The following is a 26,813-nucleotide window of genomic DNA, read 5'->3' as shown; positions in this document are numbered from 1 at the left end:
AAACATGAATTTGATTTATTATTTGTTATAAAAAATGAGTTTTAGCCAATGTTTTTCGATAGTGAAACGCAAATCCATGAAACGTTTTTATACGACCGGTCACTTTTCGGTCTTCATGGAATGGTCAAAATTTCGAATTTAGGTAAATGATTGATGATCAATTGTATTCATTTTCCATCCATGAACAACCTTACACAATCGCTCCGCACCCGTAGAAGGTTACATTTTTTTTATATTTCTCGCACCGGGCGCATAAAAGGCTAGTTACGGCACTGATGCCTTAATAGAATGGAGGAGTCTATCGTATCACAGTCCTGTGTTTGTTTTCCGAGAGGATATGCCAGCCTAATTGTGGGTTTTAAGATCGGGATATTGCAGATTTAGAGGAACCCCATTTCTACGAAAAAACTCCACGTTTACTCATCGCAATCGAGTCATTACAAATTACAGTAGTTCAATAGCGATCGGACGCCATTAAATTAAGATATTTTATGAACTGTTACAACGCTGTTGTGTGTCACACGTTAAACGTTATTTTTAAGAAAAGATTATTATGATAAAAGCTGTTACTTACGTGAACTTTGGCGTCAACTTCAAATATGCTTATTGGAAAGACTCGAGGTTTGGTTGAGGTATTAAGCGGTTTCGCGTTTCGTGCGATCATGTTCAGGAATCGGGGCACCAAGTTAGGGCTTGGGTACAGCTCTATATCGGAAGGCAGGATGTAGTGCGTCAGTGCAGAGTCCCTCGCGATGTTCCTAGCAACATTTACTGGGTAAAGCAGGTTCTTCTGTTTCATATACGTTTCGTTTGCTCTTATTGATATAAACGGAGGTGTGACTGTGCAGTTGTATGGTACATTCAAGAATACGTTCGGGTCAGGAATCTGAAAAAAAAAGGTTAATAGTTATGTAACATTTAGAGGTTTATTTCGAACACTAATGCATGAAACTTTCGTGGCTTTAGTTTCGTGAAATAAAGCTGTAAAAACTTGAGTCGTTAACTCGAATTATGCTTCTAAATTACCAACAAAAGTCATCCAGCTCACCAGAAACTTTTGGTTATTCTATATTCGGTAGGTATGCGATGTGAAAAAACTTTAGTAGGTTAATTCTTTCTGTTGAGGATTCCGACTATTAATCATGGTGAGTGGTGACTTATCGTGGCGTGCTAAAAGTAGGAATCTAGTTGATCCAGTTTGCAGCGGTTCGTTTTTTGCAAAGCTGATAAGCATGGTAAAGATGATAAATGAGTTTCTATAAGCATTAGGACGGTTATTTATTTTATTGTACCCATGGATATGATTTACTGTTAAGCAGCAGCGTAGGGGGTCTGTCGCTTTATAAAAAGAGCATTTGTTCTGATTGGTTACGTTCTCCAAGTGAATTATTTAATTTTAAATATTATGTGGAGTAAAATAACTGTAGATACTGGACTTAGGTTTAGTCTATATTACTTAATAAGTGGATTTTGATGAATTTTGGATTGAGTTCTGACAGACAGTTGCTGCGGGCAAAGTCACGGTACAGATAGTTGTTTATAATTTTGTATCTCTCTCTCATTTTATAACTTTAAATTGATCAAATTTTAATACGTACCTTAGTGGGTATGTGCTTGTTGCTGAAGAAGACGTGGAAGGTGACGAACTGGCGGATCAGGTCGTTGCCGAGACAGTCGCGAAGGTACCTGATGCTGTTCACCGTGGGGACCACGTCGGCTCCCGGCGCATGGATGGCCAGGCTGACTGGCGCCATCCATCTGGAAGAGGACAAAATAGTGGTGAAGAACCGACCAGATAAAGGATAAACGGACGATGACATTAAGGTATGTGTAATTGTGCAGTGTCCTTATTTGGTTTTAAAAGGTGCTATCTTGTAAATTTCATAGTTGCGTAGGTACCTCATTTGAACAGAAATAAAATACGGTAATGAAAGTATCTTTATAGCTATTTCGCGCAGCTTTGCTCGCGTAATTTTCGGTCTCTCGCAAAACAACATATAAAATACACAACGAACACAGAACACGCTCTCTTAATTTTTAGTTTTATTATTTTTTTATTTTCTGTTGATATAGCGGCAATAAAATATACATATTGAGTATTCCGAGGAAATGTCAATCGCCCACCTTTTTACGATTAATGAGATTCAGTCCACTGACAGTCAAACAGCGAAGCATGATACAGGTCCCCTCAATTTTGAGTACGGAACCCTAAAATTCTCGGTGCATGAGTTTGTTCACCTCAAAACAATCAAACTCAATTGATAAATAAGCGATCAACACAAGTATTGGAACGGTCGCGGAAAATGTCTGTCGTTAAGTAATCAGCCGGGTCATCGTCATTGGTGGCATAAACAACTGATGGTTAGTTAGCATTTAAAGTTCACGAGAGATGACTGTCGCAGGTGCGAGAACTGGGAGGTTGTAGGTATGTGTGTTAATCAATATGCCGTGAAGCGAGGGGAATCCACTCGCGTGACTTACGATATTTACGGTTCCGCCACTGGTTGAGCGCCACTATTTTACTACCAACCTTGGCTGTTTTTAAAAGTAAACACCGGGAAAGTCCGAAGAGTGTGTAAGTTTTGACCGCAGCGATTGTCATTTGTTTCCTTAATGGAAAATCTTCTTATTTTAAACTTTTGGCTGATGATCACAGCGATTGTCACTTGTTTAATATAAATTAAAACCTTGTTTTATAGTTTTGGCTGATCTTTTCGATTGTCACTTGTTTATTTGAACAAGATATAATGGATAAACTTCTTAATCCGTTCTAAATGACTGCACTGCACTGGTTACAAGTTGACCTTTTTCATCGCCAATTAACATTGTAAACGTTATTGTATGCATGCACATTTAATCTAAATATGCGACTTTTTGCGCCGTACTGGTAGAGCCGCTATTCAGTGGATAGACGTGTCTACTGCCTTTTTGACAACTAGAAGCTGTATTTTTTAAATATTAATATAAATAAGTCAATAAACAATAAATCAATCATTATTAAAAGTTTCGTTTTTTAACCCCTCCTGGCACAGTTTTACTCAAATTGAATTTTATTTTCTTTTTCGACACAAAAAAGCTTTCAAGGCAAAAAATATAATGAAAAAGTTGCTGTTTGCCAGTCATTAACATCCTGGTTGTGCATTTGGGTAAATGAGTTATCGATTGAGGGGAAAGCCTTTTCAACCCCTGTTGGTGGTCGAAGAAAAATGGCGCCAGGCAAAAGGTGAGGCTTGCCACGGGGTTTCTAGGTCAGATCACAAATTCCACATTTCACGACGCCTGACATTTCATTATGATTTGCATGTTCGAACCATTGAAGTCATCAAAGTAAAAACGTTGTGATTTTCTATCAGAATTGCTCCTATTAAAACTGCCTAAGATTCTATAGTTAATGTGCAATTAGCTGACCAAATAAATGACATACATTCTTGTTAAAATACTTTAAAAACAATTGAATGTCGATCTTGATGTTTGAAGCATCATAAATGAGGCCAAATAGAGAATGCACCGAAATGCAGTGGTTTCATAATACCTAATGGATCTTGTCTATCTAGACATATACAGCTATTGGATAAGCAGAATCTTTCATGATGCATCTCATGACATAATAGGTTGCACAACAGTCTAAATGTTACTTGTCTACCTGCAGTCTGGAAGGCACAAAGAATTCCTTCACTCAATCCCCAATCCCCAATACAGCGAATAAACCGCGTATTGCCGGCACAATGCACTGTAGGACGCAACGGTGCGCAATGCCATCTTAAGTGTTATTTAAATGGAGATTTCTATTCAACATCACATGCCACAACTATGCTGCCTCGATTACCTTGGCTTGGAATTCGATATTACAAGTGAAGTTATTATACAAATAAAAGCGGTATTACGAACGGGGAGGAAATAACAAGTAGGACGTGTGTCGCTAAATAAGATAAACAACTGACAATCGTATTTTTAGAAGGGCAATGTTGGTGGTTTGCGCAGTTATTTTGAAGCATTTTAGTGTGTAATTATATCATTATGCAGTCTAAATGACCAATGACGTAACTATCTTTCCTAGACTCATTTGCCTTGAGCAGTTTCTGGATTTACCTTTAGTCATCTAATCAGTTAGGTCCTTTGTTTTTTATACCTACCTAGTTTTATAGCATCTTTTCATATTGCGCTAGAGGAACTCTCATGTAAATGTAATTCAAATACTACTCTTGCTTGGTATAAATAAAGCTTATTTAATAAAGGCACCTCACGCGAGTTAACCCTAAGTAAATTGAAGGGTGATTCAAAATTTAATTTTCGCATCCACAAATTTCAATCAGCGCAAACGTTTGAATGCACTCTACATTTCGGTCCTTATTCCAACTGGTTAAGGTTTAAGGTTTTTTAGGGTGTAAAGGTGACTGTACCTAGGTTATGTATAGTTGTGTTTTGTAGACCGTTCGATCCTGTGGGGGTTAATTCTGGAGGGTGCGACAGACTGGCATTTGTGCCATGTTTGCTTTGTACGAGTCAACTAGCACAGATGTTAATAATGTAGGTATAGAACGGGTATTTTCTGGGTCTGGCATTAAAAAAGGTTAAATTATTCAACTACTTTTTTCATTGTTTGAATTCAAAAAAGTAGTTCCTAGATTGTTTTCGCTTTGATTTTAATTCATAACACATTTTAATTTATGTGGAAATCATTGGAGAAGGCCCATGTTCAGCAGTGGATGTCCTGTGGCTGAAATGATGATGATGAATCAAAAAGTACAGCAATAGTAATAGTAATAGCAATAGTAGTAGGTGCGATTGTGGTCAAATACATGCTTTGTTATGCATAAAAAAAGTAAAAAGACAGAGAAGGAAAGCTCTACACTGCTGAGCTTTCGTCAAAAAGTTTACGAGTGGAAACTACGCAACTATAGCGTCGCGTGACTCTACTCGTAGCTGACCGGTACACACGGCCTTATACAGTTTGCAGGGCATTATGCATACCGTAGAAAAAATATTTGTATTGTAACATTTTTTAGTATACTTTGTGTCGCTATTTATCATGCTATGTATTTATAACTATTAGGTTGTCAGTACAAATTATATGGCAGCGGGCAATAATGCCTGAATGTGTATCATTTTGCTGAACAGTAGTTTCAGCAGAAATTACAAATTCCACGAGTCGCAGGGACTTATTTTACTTATTTATACGACGTAATAAGAACTCTAGTTAACTTTTACTAATAGGAGCTTTTTTAACTAACAAGCTACACGGCTGTAAGTGGCGGAGCAAACAAGCCCACACTCCATGTTTAAATACACTACTCTATAGACTATACCTACACCACCCCATAGATTCGTATGGGCGTCGGGGAAGTATTTTTTGTTAGATCAATATCTGTACGAACCCCAACCCAACTATTAATTTATTTAACGCAAGCAATAACGTTTTCGTTAATGTTTTGTATTTTTAAACTGTCGCATAAAACAGTTGCCTTGTTGTTGAAGGGGACAGTACTAAACCTTGATACATTTTCGATATTACAGTCCATTCGGTTTCTGTCAAGCGTGTCGATCATTTGTTATGTAAAGCGCAATTCAAAACGTAATTCAAACAATTAGTTTAATAAGAGCAGTTATAGCTTTTTTTTTATCGTTTCGTTAATAAAGTGAACTCCCAGGGCCGCCAAAATAATTTCACGTTGACTTCAAGTCCGAGTTAAGTGGCTAAGTTGATGGCGTACGTTAAGTAATATAAACTGCAGTTTATATGAGGTAATTGCAATTAAGGAAAATTAGTGTTTTATTATAACCTTGTACCATTATTTTTCTTTACATTAGATCAGTTTTTGCAGTGAAGATATATTATAAAGCTACAGCGTGTTTTGAGGACATTATTATAGAAATTAATATACAGAATGTTTATTTTTGTCCACGCCATATTTATGGAGGTGAATGCGCTCATCAATACAAACAACTTTTACTAATGTTGCTCCATAAGCATACAAGATGCTTTAATTATGTGGAAAGATGAAACATAATAAAAAATGTTCATTAATAAAAAATCCGTGTTAATTAGAACGTCTTTTGATTGACATAGTTCAATTTGGAACAGAAGAGGCGATAACTGTGATTTTATTAATTTACGTGTGAAACATCACGTGACTGCAGTTCAGGCCAGCTTTCTTGCGGTCAACCCAGATGCGAGTGCGAGGCAGTGCACCATTACGGCACAGCACCTCGTACTGTTACCCACACTGCGGTCATATGTAGGCCGGCAGAAATGAATCGCACAATATGGATTGAGGCAGTAGACCAATAATATTTTTTGAATTGCATGTTTCATACTTGATCATACTTCTATGATGGGTATTTCTGTACCTTTTTCTCTTATAAATATCTAATAATTAGTGACCGACCGAATATTCGTTTTCGTTTTCGTTTTCGGCCATTTTCGGCCAAAAAATGGTCATTCGGCCATATTTTCGTTTTCGGCCAAAAACCAGCCGAAGCTTCGGCCAAACCGAATATCAGAAATACGTGAATAAGATGGGGACGTTTATCGTTCCGATATCTTCGGGAGTGAATCTGATGCACTCATGGTTCCAATCAGACTTGAACGGACGCGGTATTGTCACACTCTTTTTAAGTTTTGAAGTGAGGTTACGTTGTAAAGGGTGTCCAGCGAAAATTTTCCAAGTTCAAAATTGAATACAAATAAAACCAAAGAGTTTTCATTAAGTATAAGTAAAACGAGTCAGTTGCTGACTTACGACTGTCTTTTATTTTTCTTTTTTTTAATTACTATATACTATTTTGATATACATACTTTCCAACACCCCCACTATATCAAAATAGCAAATAATCTAAATATCTATTACACTATACATTTACAATCTCACAGTCTATACAAACACAAAACTAGGAAATAATAATTAAATTTACTTTTATCAAAACAATACCAAGTGCTTGCATAAACTCATTGTAACAACCTATCAATTCACATTACAAATTTTGCAAATATATAGCCTCTCTCTACATGCTTCTGACAAAGCCATGTACTCTGCCTCACAGCTACTGAGAGTTTCTCTGCAGTTCTTTGCTTTTTACTTAAGAACATCTCAAACAATAACTTTTGTTTTTTAACAAATACTCTAAAATTCTCTTTGCATAATTCCAATGCAATCCTGAATAATTTAGTATTACATTCAGTTTTCTTTTTAAATAACCATTTGCACTGTACTACGCTAGCGCCATCTGGAGCATCAACAATCTCCCAAACTTGGTTGTCGTCAAATGACTGCAGCTCTTCCGCCATCGCCTGCAACCACTGTTGCTTCCTAGGACCACTGACAGCTTCAGCATAAGTCATGCTATCTTCTCCTATAGACGTAGTACGCAAATTTGCACAACCATAACTTTCTGGCTTCTTTCTTTGCCTTTTCTTTGGTTCTTCACAGTCTGGCTTATCTTTACACCCACTGGAACTCGACTGAACAAAAGAGTATTCTGGATTCACCGCAGATTCCTCCAGCAACTCCCCCACTGAATCTGTGGTCTCTACTGGAACAGTAACAGCTTCTACCAATCCACAGCTCTTCATCTTGTTCATGTCCGTGCTATTAACGTGACCAAACCGTCTGTGCCATGTGACTCCACCGACTGTTGTCAATAAGCAACTCTGTGCTTTTACTCTCACCTTATATACTCCATCAACCAGATCAGCTACTGCAACCAACTTGTTCAGTCTGTTCTTTACGAGACATTTATTCGGCTTAAATACGACGCTGTTCTCGTTTTTAATCAACTCGCTCACCGACAAGAGGTTAGTCGTGAGACTTGGTACTCACAACGCATTCTTCACAGTTACGTCGTAATTGCAACTTGTCGTTATTTCTATGTCACCTGAACATAAAACAGGAATTTTCGTCTTATTGGCAACGATGATCTCTGGTAAACTTGATGAGTATTGAGGATTTTTCAGCCAACATTCATTCGGTGTCATGTGCATACTTGCACCGGAGTCGATGTAAAAATCACTTTTACTGAAACCTCCACTGAGAAATACAACGTTGAAAGCATTATTCTGTTTCTTAGTTTCTGTTTTCTCCTCTAAAATTGGACACTGGTTACGGTAATGACCAATTTCTCTGCAACGATAACAAATTATTGTTTTCGTGTTGTTGACATTTCCTGACTTTGACGTACTGGTTGTCTGTCCGCCATGTTTGCTAGTGCTGTTCTGTTTAACCGGTTTTTTCTGCCATTTCGCTGCTAATGCCGAGCTACGTTCCGTTTCACTTAGATCTTCCACTTCCATATCAAGTAATTTCGACTTGATCGAGTCCGCGGTTATTTGAATCCCGGAGTGCTCTATCGCCATTATCATAGGCATGAATCGCTCAGGTAAACCAGCAAGTAACAATGAACCAACCCATTCATCATTTATAGCGAATCCTGTTTCGCTTAAACGTTGAGACGTTTCAACTATTTGTGTCACATAATTCGTCATATTTTCACAGCTTTCCAACCTTATAGAAATCAGGTGACGAAGCAACGTTATTCTCCGTGAAAATCCTGAATCGTCGAACAAAGAACGCAGTTTTGTCCACAATTCCTTCGCGGTCGTTGTATCCTTTATGTGCACAAATAATGATGAATCAATCGTCAAAATCATTTTTGCTCGAGTCTTTGCATCTGCCGCTTCTGCGACTGCACCCGTTCCTTCTTGCTTTAGGTACTTCTCTGCACCCTCCAGAACTAGCAAGTTCTCCACTGCGAACGCCCAATCGTCGAAATTTTCGCGACCTTTTAACTTTGGCACGTTAGCGAGATAACTGGAACTCATTTTAACTGACTCAACACGAAAAATACTACAATAAAACTATTTTTTCACTTAAAATGGGTCTGGGCCCATAACCTATAAGTAAAACGAGTCAGTTGCTGACTTACGACTGTCTTTTATTTTTCTTTTTTTTAATTACTATATACTATTTTGATATACATACTTTCCAACATTAAGTTTAATTGTTTCAAAATAGAGTCTAATGCGGATTTGAAATACGCCATGAGTCACTGGTCGGGAGCCTACAGAGCGTTCGCAGTTGAACAATAAGTATTTGAAATGTATTGTCGAATGATCGATGAATGTCTGATACCACAACTGCAACTGCATCCCGGCCAACTACTATTTCAGCAAGAAGGTGTCTCACCACACACGGAGAGTACCTCGATGGAGACACTGAGGACTATTTTTTCTAGCCGCCTCGGTCACCAGATCTCACACCATGCGACTTTTTCTTGTGGGGATATCTCAAGTCAAAAGTTTACAGCAAACAATCCTTAAATAATCCAGGTTCTGTAAGAAAATATCCGCCGTGAAGTTGCAGGAAAATTATTAGCGCGATTTGCTCTCGCATAGTTGCGAATGTAAGGGTCCGGCTGTGAGAGTACCTATAGTAAAACGGGCATCATTTAAAAGACATTGCCTATAAAAAAATAAATCCGCATTGTTAAACTCCAGTTTGCATTAGTAATAAATAATAAAAAATAATTAATTTATTTGTATGAATCATTTTTGAAGTTGAAAAATTCCCACTGGACACCCTTTATTTCTTCTTCACTTCCCAATATTTCAATATACACCGGAAATAATATTCTATTAAGAATTCATAATTCAATTTTTTGTGTTTTAATGCCGGTTTTCTTTAATCAATCCTTATCAAAAACAACTGTCAAACGTCATTATGTTTTTGGTCAAAACATTTTCAAAGATTTTACATAATTTCAGATTGAAATTTGAGAGTTGAAGGTCATTTTCGTTTTCGTTTTCGGCCGAAAATGAGACTGCAGCCGAAGCTTCGTTTTCGTTTCCGTTTTCGGCTGAAAATCCATATTCGGTCGGACACTACTAATAATATAGCTCAAGGGGAATTCTCTGCTAATTGGCCAGAAAATTGAGGGGCAATGAATGACTTACTAAAAATATGCAGTTCGCATTCCTGTGTCGGAAGTGTAGGCTCAATAAAAAGCGATGGCTGGTTCACTCGTCATGTCTGTGAACAGGCGCTGCTTTCGGGGACTGGTCAATCCAAGTTATTCAAATTTATGTATGCGAGTCATTTCTACTAGTATCTTAATATGTAAGTCTAGATATTAGCACGTCACTACCTTGTTTAATATACCACGCAATCTTGTATACCCATTCTTATAAGATACACCATACAAGAATGCATGGTAAATTCAGTGAACTGCTCCTGAATCGAATGTACCTACTACTACTATTTCTATTTATTTATATTAACCGGCAGACAGTGGTGACTGAGTTTGTTGCGGCGCTTCTTCTCAGCACTTGCCAAATGTTGGTCTCGAAGCGCTGGTAGGGTAAAAAGATTATGAGACATGTAGAGGCTCCTTAAGAGCAAAATGACGATTTGTAAGAACTATTTATTAGTCCAAACAAATAAAGAAATTTTGACTTTGACTTTGAGTAGTCATTTCAATTACAGATGTCTGATTGTGCTTAATTTTGATGGCCCAATTAGCGGATGCATTTTATTGCACTGTACGTACGTGGTACGTGCCTACGGTAACTCATAATTACGTAAAATGGAAATGAACTTTATTGCAAAATGTACAGGGTGTTAGATAAATGGGTATATGAGCCGACACTAGCCCATGTTAACATGGTCATATAAATGGTATGGTGAAGTCAGAAATTTGATATAATTTTTTTTTTTTTAATTTTCATAAAAAAATAATTTTATAAAATCCGATTTGTATGAAAAATAAAATAATTAAAATGAATATATCAATTTTCTGACTTCACCATACCATTTATATGACCATGTTAACATGGGCTAGTGTCGGCTCATATACCCATTTACCTAACACCCTGTATTATGTATGTAATAGGGTTTTGACTATGGAAAATGAGCTAAAAAGTACCAACAAGTAAGTGTTATGCAGAGTCAAAGATCATGATGAATTGGACAATTGTATTTGTAGTAAATTCGTGATTTCATGATTGTATTTGATTTAAAAAAATAATAGACACATTAGTGAAGATCTGACTAACACTCGACTGCACAAATAAATTTAAGGTAATTGGGAAAATAGTAAAAATAAAATAGTAAAAGTGGGGACTATAACAATGTAGTAACGCATAAAGCCTATGGATTATAATAGATATACGAGTACAACAAACACTGATTTGGTTCGAGTCATCGACTTGTCAAGCAATAGATAAATAGTTTTCTTGAAAGTCATGCATGCTATGCCTGTTCTATTCTATTGTGATCTAAACCATTCATAATTTAACGTCTTTCAATAGATCATATCTTTTGAAATTGAGTGTCAATAACATGCGTTTCGCAAAGCCTTTTAGTAGGCATGTATTTGTATCCTAAATATTAACACCTTGAAGGCCGGAATTTGCTATTATCGTAGCCACAAAATAGCCATATACAGGGTCACATTATTGCCCAATAATATGGTTAGATATAACGTCGCTTGCCTCTCTAACTGACGTATCTGACATTTTTTTCGAAACTGAGTTATCTACACCATCTTAATCAATTTTGCAAGACGAATCGATCTGGCTAATCGCCTGAAAATTTTGCAAAATGTCAGTTTACGTCAGTTAGAGGCAAGCGACGATAAATGACAAGACTTTGATTCAGAAATTGAGAACATTAGGTTCTTTTATAAAAAAAATACCACTTTTACGCATAGTTCAAGAAAAGCTTCTTCCAAAATTGTACTAACCGCCTCTGTGATCTAGTGGTAAGGCCACCTGCTTCAGACCCAGAGGTCTCGGGCTCGATTCGCAGTGTGGCAGATTTTTCTGTTCGGTTTGGTTGGTGGTAACATCGTTACAGTATCACAAAATAAGGCGACGAGCCTCCTCACCAGGATGTAGAAGATAATATTTATATCCTCGCTTTTGAGATCACAAACTCACTGATTTAGTTTTTATTGACCTAATTTGATGTTAGGTAACTCCTCTATTGTTACAATTTATGGCCAATTTGATGCAAACACAATTTGCCCTAGTGACATTGTCACCACTAACACTAATTGAATATGCCACACAGTCATAAATTAAGCTAATAAGTAGAGTCGGCTTCAAAAATGAGACTCGTGTTCGAATTTACGATTTACTGACAGTACGTAAATGTTGTATTGTAACTGATTTAGTATCGACACAAGATAATTTGGGGATTGCAAATACGCTTATCTTTTCGCGTCAAATTTAGGTAAGGGTACTTTTTCACGACTTTCTACAAATCTATAACACTATAAATAAATAGGTTATTAAAACTGGTTTATCCAGTTTCTAAGTAGCTCAAATGGAATAACATTCGCCCGGCAAGCGAAGGCAGCTCCATTTTTCACAATTTTGTAAAACAGGTTCACCTTTCTAAAGTGGTACGCTGAAATGAAATAAAAAGGGCAAGCACACGCGATTAATAGAGTCAATGTACTCGTATAGTGACATTCTTATAGCATTTCTGAACTATTTTTATGTATGGTACTGTCCTTTCTGGTTCATCATTTTTCTTCAAATTTTGTTAGTGACAACATAATAACGTACCTACTGCCCATTTTAACTTAAACACATATTGTTATCATATCCACCCACAGTAGCGGAGTTACTTTGTGTGTTTTTAACAAATATTATGACAAAGCTAATACACGTAGCATGGCTACATGTTATTAAGTTATGTACTTCCATTTTCAGGAATCTACTCATAAAAATGATGCAAACTGTGATAAAAAGTAATATAGCAAATTGTAATGTACCTACGAATATATGTCTTGTTGGGATACAGTTTTTATCCTGTCCAATCCAAAAGAGAGTGGTGCTTAAAACAAAAGCTTCTTTTATGAGACTAATTTCCAAGACTTAAAAATAAATCCTATTAAATTCCTACTAATACTTTATACAGTCATTTTAAAATCAACATCGAGAAGTCCTCAAGACAAAGAAAAGCATCAATTTATTTAAACAATTTAAAAATAATCACCATCTCTACATCTATTGACAAGCTCGCTCTAGAAGCTATAGGTTATATTGGTTATCTTCAAAATTATACAGCTCGGTTAGACTCGTCAGTTTCAATGAAGACATAACGGGAGGATACATACAAGCACTTCATTCACGAGCAAGTAGGGTATAATAGGAGCGGCTACACATGTTTAGATGCCTCTGCAACTTGGACTAGACGTTAACAACTTTGTATTGGAATTCCCCATCACGAATGAACTAAGGACTGTATTACAATTCGATGAATCCAGTAATTTTTGTGGCTCTTGTCTTTCCAAAAATTTTAATAATAGTATTATTTACATAAAAATAATAAAGAGTCCCGCAATAAAGCAGCACGATCGCAACATCCTTTTCACGAAAGAGTTCTGGCCATTTTCGACACGCATAATCTCACATAATTACGTAATAAATTAATAATTGTCATTTTTTGTCCCGTGCCAAATAAAGATTTATTATTATTATTATTTTTAATATGGCGAATTTTATATCAAACAATCACAATTTTTTTAGCAAAACTGAAACCTTCTACTTTACTTAGTCGTAGTGACTGGAGTTGGAAGAGAACAGCCAAAATTGGGGCTCAATACAATGTATTAATGCTTATGAACTGAGGCAAGCTAATCATGGGAACGCCCTATAAGCCAAGTAATTATTGTTACAAATTACTATAAAAAGTAAGTACCTATTATTTCTGTGTAAAGTGATATTTACATACCAGAACCGATGCGCAGAATGTACTGCTGATTGATTACAGTACGCTACATGTGGCCAGCGCCTAATGGCGGCCTCCACGGTTACATTCGTTGCTAATCTAAATAACAGTTACCGTCATCTTCCTACACGTACGCGGAATGCTTATTCGAGAACAGCAATAAACATTTCATGCGGCTAATGACTTCCTGCATTCTAAAATCAATCAAGATTTCAGGTAACATTACATCATTAGTGATGGTGCGTGCATTTCATGTGTTTTAACGCATTCAAAATAACGGTCAAGTTCGGTTGCAAGCTTCTGCACCTATTAGTCCGCACAACGGTTGACCTACACTTGCGTTCATTAAAATAAAACACTTCAATTTCGTGCCATCTCGTGGGCTCTCATTATTCAATGTCGGGGCTCACGCAAATAGGGTTACCATCTACTAATTTCAAGTCTCGACAGTCATCATCATCATCATTTCAGTCACAGGACGTCCACTGCTGAGCATAAGTCTCCTCCTCCCACAATGATTTCCAAATTGGCCGGTTGGCAGCGGCCTGTATCCAGCGCCTTCCTGCAACTTTTAGCCTCGATAATATACCAAATTATTTCAGGGAAAATACTAAAGTTTGTCATATTTTTTTCTGACATGCGTGATTTTCTTTTTTTTTATGCAAAAAGGCCTGGACAGTGCCTGTCGTATGGTAACCCTACACACAAACCACTCCCTAGTTTTCCGTTCTGTTTGCGAACGCCATTCGGGTGTACATATCTTCACGCCATGTCTCGCCATGCCTGATCTCTTATCATGCAGGCTCCAAGTGTTTATTGCTGGGACGATTGTAAGGAATTATTCTATCCTAGATTACTACACCCACATTATTTACGATGGCTGGGAAGCTGTTATGCAACGTGTCTCGGAGCACGTAATATCGACAATACTTTGTTACTGTCAGTCAAAATAATGTGTAATCTAGCTGAATCTTCGTTTGACGAATTCTCGATAATAGTGACTGAGTTTTTTGAAAGAAAGAAAGAAAGAAAGATACATTTATTACAATGGACATCACACAAATACAGGCAATTACATAGACATGACAGTGGCACATAATAATGGAAGAAGAAAAAATAAAAACAAGAGTAAACTGAGCAGTGCCACCCATTCACCAACAAGATGCCCACTGCAACGCGCTTCTTCTTCTCAACACTGGCCCATTTATTGTCCCGAAACAGTGGTAGGGCGTGTTAAAGTGCGTGCGTGTTAAACGCCTACCTACGAGTTTAAATTTGCAAAAATAAATGAAAATATGAGTTTTTTTTATGAGTTTTTATTGATTGATTTATTTTATGATGAACGCGATCATCAATTAAATTTAACGATAAAGTGGCTTTTGACTGTGAGAAAATTGGCTTAATTAAAAAACTTACAAAGATATTTTATGTACTTATTATAAAAAGGATATAAAAATATTTACGTAGCTGGGAATTAAAAGTTTATTAAATTTTATTGCTGTTGTTACTAAAGATTAATTAATCGTTGGTAGGGTTTTAATTTACATGGAACCACCTGATATGTTTTCCCATGTAGTATTTTATGGAATAATGCGAAGATATAAATCCACAATTATTTATCATACACATTTATGCTTAACGATCCCAAAGATAAGATAAAGATAAAGTTCGATGTAAAAAATACATCACTTATCAATATCATCACATTTAAATGCGTCAAAATGAAATAAGTCTTTATCGTAATTCACTTCGACGAGCTATTGTAAAGTGAACAAAGGGTTATGGAGCAGTTACGTGACTTCTAATTGCTTTGGTATAGAGTTCAAATTGATCCGGTAATTGATACACGTGGCGCATTATGGGTTCAGCAGGACCGGTTTTGGTTCTCTGTGCAAGTACCAGAGTACTAGACCCCACGTGTGGCGTGTCAATGAGCTATCAATGAGATTGATACTTTATTGCGTTGTGATTACGACTGAAATCGCGTCATTTACTCTCCCTTATCCGACTAAGGCAAAACGGGCTGAAAAAATGCTTGTTCGGGATGTAGGTTAGGTACTTTTAAATTCGGTAGAGTACGCATTTTTTTTTTTTTTTTTTTTTTTTTTTATGTGATAGGAGGCAAACGAGCAAACGGATCACCTGATGGTAAGTGATTACCGTCGCCCATAGACACCCGCAGACCCGCATTAGAACGAATAGAAAAATAAACAACTTGAAATGAGTCTGCTTCAACCGTGGGAAGTCTGTTTATTTGAATTTTAAATACTAGTAGCCATTGGTTAAGAGAATGTAGAACTATACACTACAGATTAAGCCTAGGAAGTCTGTAATAGTGATTTCTAAGTAGGTAATAGGGTGTCCATCATTTAAGAGACATTCCGACATAACACAATAGACATTCATTAGTAAGAGAGTCTTTATTATACGCCATATAATCAACAATAACACACACTTCGTCTAAGATGTTCGCTAGACAATAATCCGTTAACGTGGTCATAAACACATAAACATACAAATAAACAATGGTATTTATGCCACACAGGCTTTAAAGTTAGACATTGTATGATGCCACAACATGAGAAGATTTCTAAAATACTTTCATCTGTTTTCAGGCATTTTACACAACTACTTAGGTACATTTTTACGGCGTTAACTGGCCAATCTGGAAGAGATTGGAGGAGGCGTATGTTCAGCAGTGGACGTTCTGTGGCTAAAATGATGATGATGATATCATCAATACGGTAACCGGTTTCAATTTCTTGACTTTTCTTAGGCTGGGTTGCACCACCCAACTTTGACCGTAAGTTTGACGATAACCGGTGCTTTTTGTGTGGATTTTGACACATTTTTGACGTTTGTCAAAGTTAAAGTAAGATGGTGCAACCCAGTCTTTGTCATTTTTTTTAGCTAAGTTTGACGATTATTGTCAAACTATAGTTTTAGAGCCATGATATTTTTCTTCGTAAAGTAGAGAACCTCTATGCAGGGCATAGAGCCTTACCCTTTAAGTATAGGGCCTAGCTTCGTATACAAATCTGCCATTATATCACGAGTTTCAAGATTATCCAGTAAACATCACAAGTAATGGTTACCAGGTGGTTCACATCGAGGCCGCACGGCTGACCTGTGCCCTTGCACCTCAATCTAAGGGCCGTAACTCCAATTCAGTAGAGAAAGTGCCATGAATTTATATTTCAAGTAGCCCAGTCAATATTTAGTATTTAGGTATGTTTGCACTTTTTTATTTTATTGAACAGTTTTTATATAAATGATTCATATAACTGACCACTTTTCCTAGTTTACATCCATACGCTGCGACAGGTTATACAGAAGACTGAGGAGTATAACTTGCCACTATGCTTGGCGTTCGTGGACTATGAGAAGGCCTTCGATTCGATTGAGACTTGGGCAGTGTTACAATCTCTCCAGCGGTGCCGTATTGACTATCGGTATATCGAGGTGCTGAAGTGCTTGTACAAAAACGCCACCATGTCGGTCCGAGTACAGGAGCAGAGCACGAAGGCGATTCCACTGCAGCGAGGCGTTAGGCAGGGAGATGTTATATCTCCGAAACTGTTCACCGCTGCATTGGAGGACGCTTTCAAGCTCCTGGAATGGAAAGGATTCGGCATAAACATTAATGGCGAGTACATCACTCACCTTCGGTTTGCCGACTATATTGTGGTCATGGCAGAATCGTTGGAAGATCTTGGCACAATGCTCGAAGACCTTAATCGAGTTTCCCAACAGGTAGGCCTGAGGATGAACATGGACAAAACGAAGCTTATGTCGAATATCCATGTTGCGCCCTACCCAGTTTCAGTTGGGAGCTCAATTCTCGAGATTGTCGACAAGTATGTCTACCTCGGACAAACGATCCAGCTAGGTAGGTCCAATTTCGAGAAGGAGGTCAATCGTCGAATCCAACTCGGCTGGGCAGCGTTCGGGAAACTACGTAACATCTTTTCGTCCAAAATACCCCAATGCCTGAAGACGAAAGTCTACAATCAATGTGTGTTACCAGTGATAACTTATGGCTCGGAAACGTGGCCTCTCACTATAGGCCTTATACAGAAGCTCAAAGTTGCACAGCGTGCTATGGAGAGGGCTATGCTTGATGTTTCTTTGCGAGATCGAATCAGAAATGAGGAAATCCGTAAACGAACTAAAGTCGCTGACATAGCCCGACGGATTAGCAAGCTGAAGTGGCAATGGGCAGGGCACATAGTGCGCAGAACTGACGGCCGATGGGGCAGCAAGGTTCTGGAATGGAGGCCGCGTACCGGAAGGCGCAGCGTGGGACGTCCACCTACAAGGTGGACCGACGACATCGTAAAGGTAGCAGGGAAGCGCTGGATGCAGGCCGCTACCAATCGATCAATGTGGAAAGCATTAGGGGAGGCCTATGTTCAGCAGTGGACGTCCTATGGCTGACATGATGATGATGATGATAACTTATAGATGTAACACGAAAAGTGATCACTTCCACATTTTTGGTCACGCATTGATTACTTATTTAGTAGGAAGGTATATTAATTAACAATTTTAGTGACACGTGTAACAATAAGATAAGTAGTTAACGATGTTTTAATCAACCCAAAATGTATAACTACGACGTATGAAATTAAGTAAACACATCAAACAAACAAAGGAATGGGAAAATATGAATGTCGTGATTATTCTCAATTACATCATTAACAGAACAATAAATTGTTTTGTCTCTTACATTCACACCTCATATTTATTAGCTATATTTCTAACACGCTTCCGCTCATCTTGAAAGTAAAAGTAGTTGTGAGTTTACACAATGGGAGTTACGTGAACGTTACCTTGAAAAAGTGACATATTTAGTGCCAAGTGCTAACATTCAGTTTGTTTGTCCTACTATTTACTGATGTGAAGTGAAAAGTTAAACAGTTAGTAGAACGTATACTTTAATAGTATAGAGACGGACGTTGGATTGTAAAAAAATTGATGTGGAATTTAGATTTGCATCTTAAATGCGATATTATCAGCTCTAAATTGGCAATATTTCAGGGAATAGGTATTCTATTGAGCACCTTCTTGCTATTGATTCAGAAACATGGTCTCTAGTTTATTTAGTCCTTAAAAAAGTATATTATGCATTTAGGGACATTGTGATTCTCTGTCACAAGGATTCTAAAAGTACAACTTTAAAGGTATGTTAGTGTTTAACATTACGTTTCACTCTTTGTCACAGCGAGCTTGCTGTTTGCTTTTACTTAGCCAATGCATTCGAGTGTCGCCACTCGGCTCGCACATTTTCACTTTTCGTTTTCAAAATCGAGAGATACCTAACTGGTACCGGTTTATTTACATAACTATGCCTAATATTCGGCACCAATAGAAATGGTCGCGTGCGCTCTTCCATTTCGATTCTATGAATAAAGCCGTAATTTAATTAAGACCACTCGGTCATTTTTTGTGAAAACTTCGAGGTCGTCCGCTAATGTCGGTCTATTTTGGCGTGACATCACAACAAGGTTCGTGTGCCGAAATTTTTTGCGAATCGATCATGCACCACTTCTGCGAATTCGGAACGTTTAAATTACTTTACGGTAGTTATTTTGTGATTAGTAGGTTGAATCTTTAGTTCGATTTTTCTTTCGTACTGGCAAAAAGTATCTTAGTTTCAGTCCGGTCTAGTTTTCTCCTAAACGGAGGTCATAGATATTGTTTCGGAACACTTAACCTGAAAACGGCTGTAACGTCTATATTTGGCGTTTCCATTTTCTAATTAAGTATCTACAAAAATCCGGCAATATTTTCTAATTAGGTATAGAGATACCAGTGGAATTTCAAAACTGACTCACAAATGTTTGCCGTTTTCACAATACGTCATTAGTTATTCGTTTTGGTAGATTTCACGTGTGTGTGAAATCAGTGATCGCGAATTTAATTGCGAGCAGTAAACGAAGGTGACACGTTCGTTGTAAAACAGTTTGGTGAATTATACAAGAAATGGTCGAGTAACTCAGTTAATAGAATTCTTAATCCGTTTAATATGAGTAATTATATTTTATAGAAGTGATACCTACCAGTAAGACAACCCAGGACCGAGCCGCCTGGAGACGCATAACACGGAGGGCCGACCCCAAATTAAATGGGAATGGGCCAGGCAAAGTAGAAGTGATACCTACTTAATTTAAAAAATATCATTCCGTACGCTGATTTTACTAATCTACTAGTAGTTAAATGATTCATTCTTTTGATGAGCGATTGATTCATTTTATAGTTTTTAAATGTTCGTTGGGAGCCCACTGAAAATAAATTATTATGAGCTTATGATGCAAGTGAAAATTACAATAGATCACTGCAACAACATGCTGCATTACATGAAAGTGCTTCATATTCCCGCGTATTCATCCGTAAATCCGGACAGTGGTGTTCACCGCAAAGATCGAGGCCAGTGCGCACTAGGTTAACCAACTTTGGGAATATTTTTGGGAAAAAATATTCTTCACATCCCGTCTATGACGATGGTATGACAACTTTTCGCAAAAAATTTACAATGTTCGCTTATTTGTACCTAAACTACAATTTAGGTGATTCTCGGGAAGAATACAAGTCGCCAAAATTTTTATTAATAATTCAAGAAATCACTTGTACGAAAGTCACCGCAGCATGAAAACAACACGGAAATTAAACTAAATCAGAGAACGGAACATGTAAACACTGCCCTCGTTTGCTGAAACAATTTATATTGAGTACAATTTATTAACAAAGTTAATTGATAGCTTGTTAACAGCTCATCGACAAATCACAACAGTAGATGAGATGTTAACAGGTCTAACAAATTATTAATTATTGTAGACGACTCACAGTCTCTAGTGGTAAGTCCAATTAAAACTCGGCTGTCGTGTTTTTTACCTTTACTGCACTTTGTTTAAGACAAACGGGGGTTACATGAAAAACGATAGATTTTCCGTAGCCATCCATTGGTTAATTAGGTATCGTTTTAATTAATATTAATATTGATATAACGGTATTTAGCTACGGTATCGTTTTTGCAGCGCTTAATATTTTTTTTTCCTTTTGCTCATGTTAGTATTTTCATAGAGTTTCGAACGTATCCAAAAGTGCTGTCTGTCTGTTTGGTTTTCCGTTTGTATCTTTTAAAATAATCTGTAGCATACTTACCTATGTAAGAAACGGCCGTTTTATATGAGTCCCTTAATTAAGAAACGTGAATACTGCCACCTTAACACATTATAATAGAAGTAAGCGATATCATACGCTTTAGTTAAAGCCATGTTTTTACGTAATATTAAGAGGGATATTTTATTGATTCATACTTGTTAAGAGCAGAAATTTTACTGTTTTTTTGCATTCGGGTTTTACTGTTCTATATCTTCATTAAATCATACATTAGTTTACCCCAACTAATCAGATGGTTTGGTGACTCTAGCGTGGAAGCGTCCCTCGCGGGCTGCGTCCGGCGATAGCAGGCCACTCTTGCGCAAGACCACGCGGCCCACTGGTGATTGATCAACCTTGACTTTCAAATTTTTGGGCTCCAGTGCTACAATACACATTTTATTATAAAAGATGATGGATGAAGTCATTGAACTTTTGTTGTTACCTTTTGCTAATCTTTGTAGTATCCAACTCAAGTTGGACACTCCAACTCAAATTAAGGCTGGACACAACGGTCAGTTAAACTCATGAGCTGAACTGACACGTACATCCATATCGTGTGTGTGAAATATTATGTTGAATAAATTCATGGTATCTATCAGTTTTTTTATGTACGTCAGTTTAATTGATCGTGAATGTCCAGCTTAACTAAAACTGTAAATCAAAACAACATTTATAAAACTACCTCTCGCTCCTATCACTGCAAGTTGGATATGATGGATTTGGATATGGATTAACAGAAATAGAAGACACAAATGAAAGTCAATTACACTCGGCGGACGCTGAACTGGTTTGAAACTTGCAAAGGAATTAATCAGGAATTCAGGATTTATCTGACGATTATAAAACTCCAGATCGGGTTTGATTTAATGCTAAAAATAATATTATAATGACTAAATAAGGTATCATCGCCGGAAAAGTAACATTATTAAGTAAAAAAGGTTTTTTTTATTACGCAGCGCTTTGAAATAAATAAACGACTCATAGTTTTTTCTTAACGTAGAAACTTCGGTGAACTATTTTTATGAATAGCCATGACAATTCTTAGAAGGTGAAGCGGAAAATCCTACAAATTTTATAAACACGAATGTTTGTGAGTATTTAAAGATGGATTACTCATTCACGTAATACATTCATTTAAATCTACTATCTAACAGATTTTGAAGAAATATTAAGGACTCTACACTTCACGCAAAAAAGAATTCTTATCATTTCTTAGTAAAAATATTTCCCAATGGGTTTTTATAAGTTTTAAAACATTATTACATTTCTTTATCAGTAATGTATTTTTATCATAAGAATGCTGATTTGATAGACATTTTTGTCCTTATTATTTATAGCATTAACTGCTAATCTTTCTCAGATTGGCAATCTGTTTCAGTCGAAACTATTATCACTTATCAGATTGCTTGATAAATTCTTAGATATCTATAATCCGTCATGATAAGAAAAACATACAAAATTATTTAGGTATAATGTGCATAAGGTAGAATGATTGCCTTTAAAAGCTGTTTATGGCATTCCGTTATCACATTTAAAAATCGAGTCCGTAATAATAATGCAAATATTAAATTTTAATTGTTGATAATGTTTTATCACCGCTTTGTGGCTTTCGACCATACAGAGGTCATTTGATTGTTGATACATTCATTATAAGCCACATGTGTTAGTAGGGGTATTTCACACAGCTTTTAGATGTTGAATTTATAAAAGTATGTTTAATTATTAATTAAATATCTACTAGGTAGGTAATTTGTTATGTAATTGGCCAACGGGTTTAATTGTGTTTTTCCTAGGTTTACTCGTATATGATTGTAATTTTGATGTAATAGTTACTAAAAGATTGGTAGAATTCAAATTACTAGAAGTATTTACTAAAGGTGCAATTAAAGAATGTTAAGCACTTCTTATAAACACATAAATAATTAAATTAATAAAACGTCGGTATAGGGACTAATGACCAAAGTGATAGCTATTATGAACTTACTTTTATAAAAAACAAAGCATCGTACCTAACATTTTCACTTTATGTATTTAGGTATAGAACTTCATGAGAAAGTTAAAACAATAGAAAATATTTTTAACCAGTACTTGCAAACGTTCAGTTTTAATTTTTATGAAAAGTACTTTTAAAACATGTCACATGTGTATGAGCCTCTCCATACTTGTTAAAATATTAGGTGGTTTGTCCTCTAGCCCTTGCATCGGGACATTAAAATTGTATATGTATAACCGCAACGCTACGCAGCTACTTACACACGCAAAATTAGTTAACATGACAATGATTATTTAAGGAAAATGACACATTTATCTTATAAGGGTTTGAAACAACACTCTTTTTAAATAAAACTGTACCACATAATATTCTCCGTATAAAAATATTTAATTTATCTGTTAATTAATTTGCAAATTATTTCTGTATTTTAAATAACATTAAATAAATATTAAAGTAGAGGTAGTATCATCGTGTTATACCTAATTAACTTGCCTATTATTTCCACATAAATGATATTAAATATGGATGCAGAAAAAAATGTATATTTATTGGCCAGTTGATTCCAATTTAGTGTATTATTAATTTAAAATACTGGTACTCTATAATTTCATGGTTAATAAAATTAAAGTTTTGTGGGCTGAGTGTGAGTTTACATCAAACGCGTTCACTAGTGAGCGCGTTTAAAAAATGTATGAGAAAAATTTAGTTTTTGAACGTTTCCCGCTAGGGGCGCTGTACAATCCGTCATACATTAAATGTCATTTTTTGACGCGCTCACTAGTGAGCACGTTTGATGTAAACTCGCACTAGGCCCTCTGGAATAATAATACACTCAACATCAAATAAACCGCACCTTCCGCGACGCGAACTTTAAATATTTTCTTCTGACACAATCATGGTGCCCCAACAATATTGGTGTTATTTGAAAGCCCAATAAATATTCTTAAAGAAAAACACATTTAATTTCTTAATAAATGATTAACATATAGGTACCATAAAAGTGACTTGAAAAAAGACCTCACTTTGGGCTCACCTCTGGGATCAATTAGACCAAAGATATAAAACCAAATAATGATCACACGTGTCCTCTTTAACAGATGGATAGCGATTAATCCCAACTTAACAGTTTTATAGCCATAAAAGTTGACTCAAGCGTAACTACCTATTTTTTGAAGAAGTGACTCTAGATCCTTCTAAAGACACATTTTTGGGGTAAAAACCTTTCCTTTAATGAAATGAAGTTTAGAACTAGGCTTTTAAATGGTGCCAATATTGATGGGAAGTGGGGATGCATACGTTTGAAAGTGCTTGTCGCGGGAGGTGCGATTTATTAGATGTCGAGTGTATTACACAATTCGATTACTTAAGGCACATTCCTCTCGTCTATTAATAAACTCGTCAAGTTGCTGCAATCTTGTAATACTGAGCTATTTATACACGGGGGCAATGGTACTCGTAGTATTTATAGTGTATCCTACATCCATACACATTACACACGTTACACAAGTCGTACCTTTTTTAGCCGTAATTAGTACCTAGAACGATAAATAATTGCCTCATTTTTTGTTAAAGGACTTCAAAAAAGAATAGATTTTTTGTCTCGTTGTTTTGTCGACATAGACTACCTACTTTGAGTACGTCTATCTATCTTAACATTTACGCTAATAAGGCCGGGTATTCAATCCCTATACAAACCTATTTTTTTACGTTCGATAAAAAATATCCATAATTTTCGATGCTTCTAATTTTATAAACATTAAGAAAATGTAAAAACATCGAAAACCGTAGTTATTTTCACCAAAAACATATTATTTGACAGTTGACGGCCAGATAAATTAGATTAGGATTGATTGTAGCACCAAAGACAAAGACTACAGACCATTTTCAGTTTTCTGAATTACAATGAGCATCCGATGATAATCCTAAAATTATATTAGCTCTCTTGTATGAAATAATTATATAATTTTAACTAAGGCCTACTCGTGGTACCTACATTCTTATTGGGTTGCATATAGCATGGCTTGCAGTGTTGTAATTTGAACACAATGGGCACCGTCATTATCAGATGGTGTGGATGGAAGTTTGTCAAGCGTCTAATATGTTGCTATGAAGGTCGCAATTGAAATTATTGTGTAATTATAGTCTAGTGAGTTCTTTCCAAAGTACTTATGTAGGATGATTTGAAACCCTAAAATATTTGTAAAGCAAAATTATTTTAGCCTCTTAGTTAAATTCTAATGAAACATCATCACTAAGTAACTACAGAAAATCACAAATTTTAAAATGAAATGAACCATGTAGTAGAGCTTATTGAAAAGCTTACAAATTTTAATGTGTGGTCGAGTTGTCGCATTTCCACTGCTCTATCATCTCGTGTTGACAATGAGACAGTACTATAATCTCCACGTCATAAACTATTAAGTGCAGGGGTCTAGGACAAGAAATGCAGGCAAATGTACTGGCGAACATTATGCCCTCCATTTTCTAATGCTGCCCCACTGAATATCGACCTAGCACACATACGGCCGCGGCCAGTCCCGAGCGTGGCTTTTCTTCTTACGCCTGTCATTACGCGGGCAATCTGTCGATCACATTACAATGGTGTACTTGCAACATGCGGGCCGGGGCTTGGTAAGAGCGATGCGGTTGATGCTGATGTAGCGTTTTGGCTCTTACGTTACGTTTGCACGGATATTCGTAGTACCTAATTGGCTAATTGATTTCTATTGTGTTTTCTTACGTGCGTGTCGATGTAAATTATCATATTTTATTTGTATTTATTACTTTTGCTTTATAAAACGATTAGATTTAGTACCAGAATTTTAATGTCTAACAAAATAATTGCTAATAAATTACTGTGCTTCCTTTATTCAATTTGAATAAATATTGTAACATTAACTTATGGTAATCAATCTAGTATGGTATTTCTGTCTTCATAATTTGTTCTTTACACAAAAATTAATTTCATAATGCCTTAATGCGTCAATGTCGTGACGGCTGCTGAATAAGGAAGTTGTGTTTAGTTTAGTCGTCGCTTTTGTGAAACCACGGCTTTAGTATCACGTCACGATTGATCTGTGAAACGCATTGTGCGATTATTATATTGTTAAGTTCCATTGACACATATGACAGTGCTATTTCATTGCGTTTGAAATAATTTATTGATGGCAGCGATTCTTAGAACATGATAATTATGTTTTTGTCACACTCGTGATCTTACAACTTCCTTGTAAGTTATAATATATTTTTAAATGCTAGCAGACTCGTCTATTATGAAAGATCTAGCACAGTAGATAAATCAAACAGTACGGAAGCTTCATACAAACGCTCGAAATCAGACTCACGCACACAGACGCACGCTTTACACGAGCTCTAAGCGAACCTCGCAGTCCATCCGTCGCGGGTGTCGCGCGCGTTGCGTTTTTAATACTAATTTTATTGCATCCACTGTCCGCTGTATTTTTAAAAACATGCCACGAGTGTATTGCGTAGTTTACGGCTACTTTAACTCGGCATCTACAAAACCAGAACTTTCATTTTTTAAACTTTCCTAATAATTCTGAATGGTAAAAATTATTGAATATTACTTTTTAAATAAAATGCTTACATCTGATTTTGTAATAGTTATTTTTAAATTACGTAATTACGCTTCTTAACAATTTGTGTGTTCTATTTGATAAAGTAATTTGCTTAGCGCGCTTTTGTACTAAGTGATGAATTGTACCTAATTTAATATTTTTTAACTACTTAGTCAAATAATTTATTAAATTACGTATTTGATAATTAAATAACCTAAATAAACGTTTTAATAAATAAGTAAGTAAAAACCTTATTAAATATATAAAGATTAAGAGTGACAACCCTAACACTCAGTTGAAGTGTAGGTATTTAACTCGACGAAAGGGTTTAGTTTCCGTACTGCTTTA

At 36.3% G+C, this 26,813-nt stretch overlaps 1 protein-coding gene across 1 annotated transcript in view; it reads right to left on the bottom strand.

The window, feature by feature from the left end:
• LOC135081130 (beta-1,4-glucuronyltransferase 1) overlaps positions 1-26,813 on the bottom strand; it is an 81,630-nt gene that overhangs the window by 7,499 nt on the left and 47,318 nt on the right. Inside the window, exons 3-4 of the mRNA XM_063975874.1 lie at positions 1,599-1,758; positions 575-886 (exon numbers count right to left, since the gene is read on the bottom strand). Coding sequence (XP_063831944.1) covers positions 575-886; positions 1,599-1,758 — 472 coding nt within the window. The remainder of the gene's footprint in view (positions 1-574; positions 887-1,598; positions 1,759-26,813) is intronic.

Source organism: Ostrinia nubilalis, chromosome 2 (genome assembly GCF_963855985.1).
Source record: "Ostrinia nubilalis chromosome 2, ilOstNubi1.1, whole genome shotgun sequence".
Taxonomy (NCBI): domain Eukaryota; kingdom Metazoa; phylum Arthropoda; class Insecta; order Lepidoptera; family Crambidae; genus Ostrinia; species Ostrinia nubilalis.
This window is presented reverse-complemented; position numbering and strand designations above follow the sequence as displayed.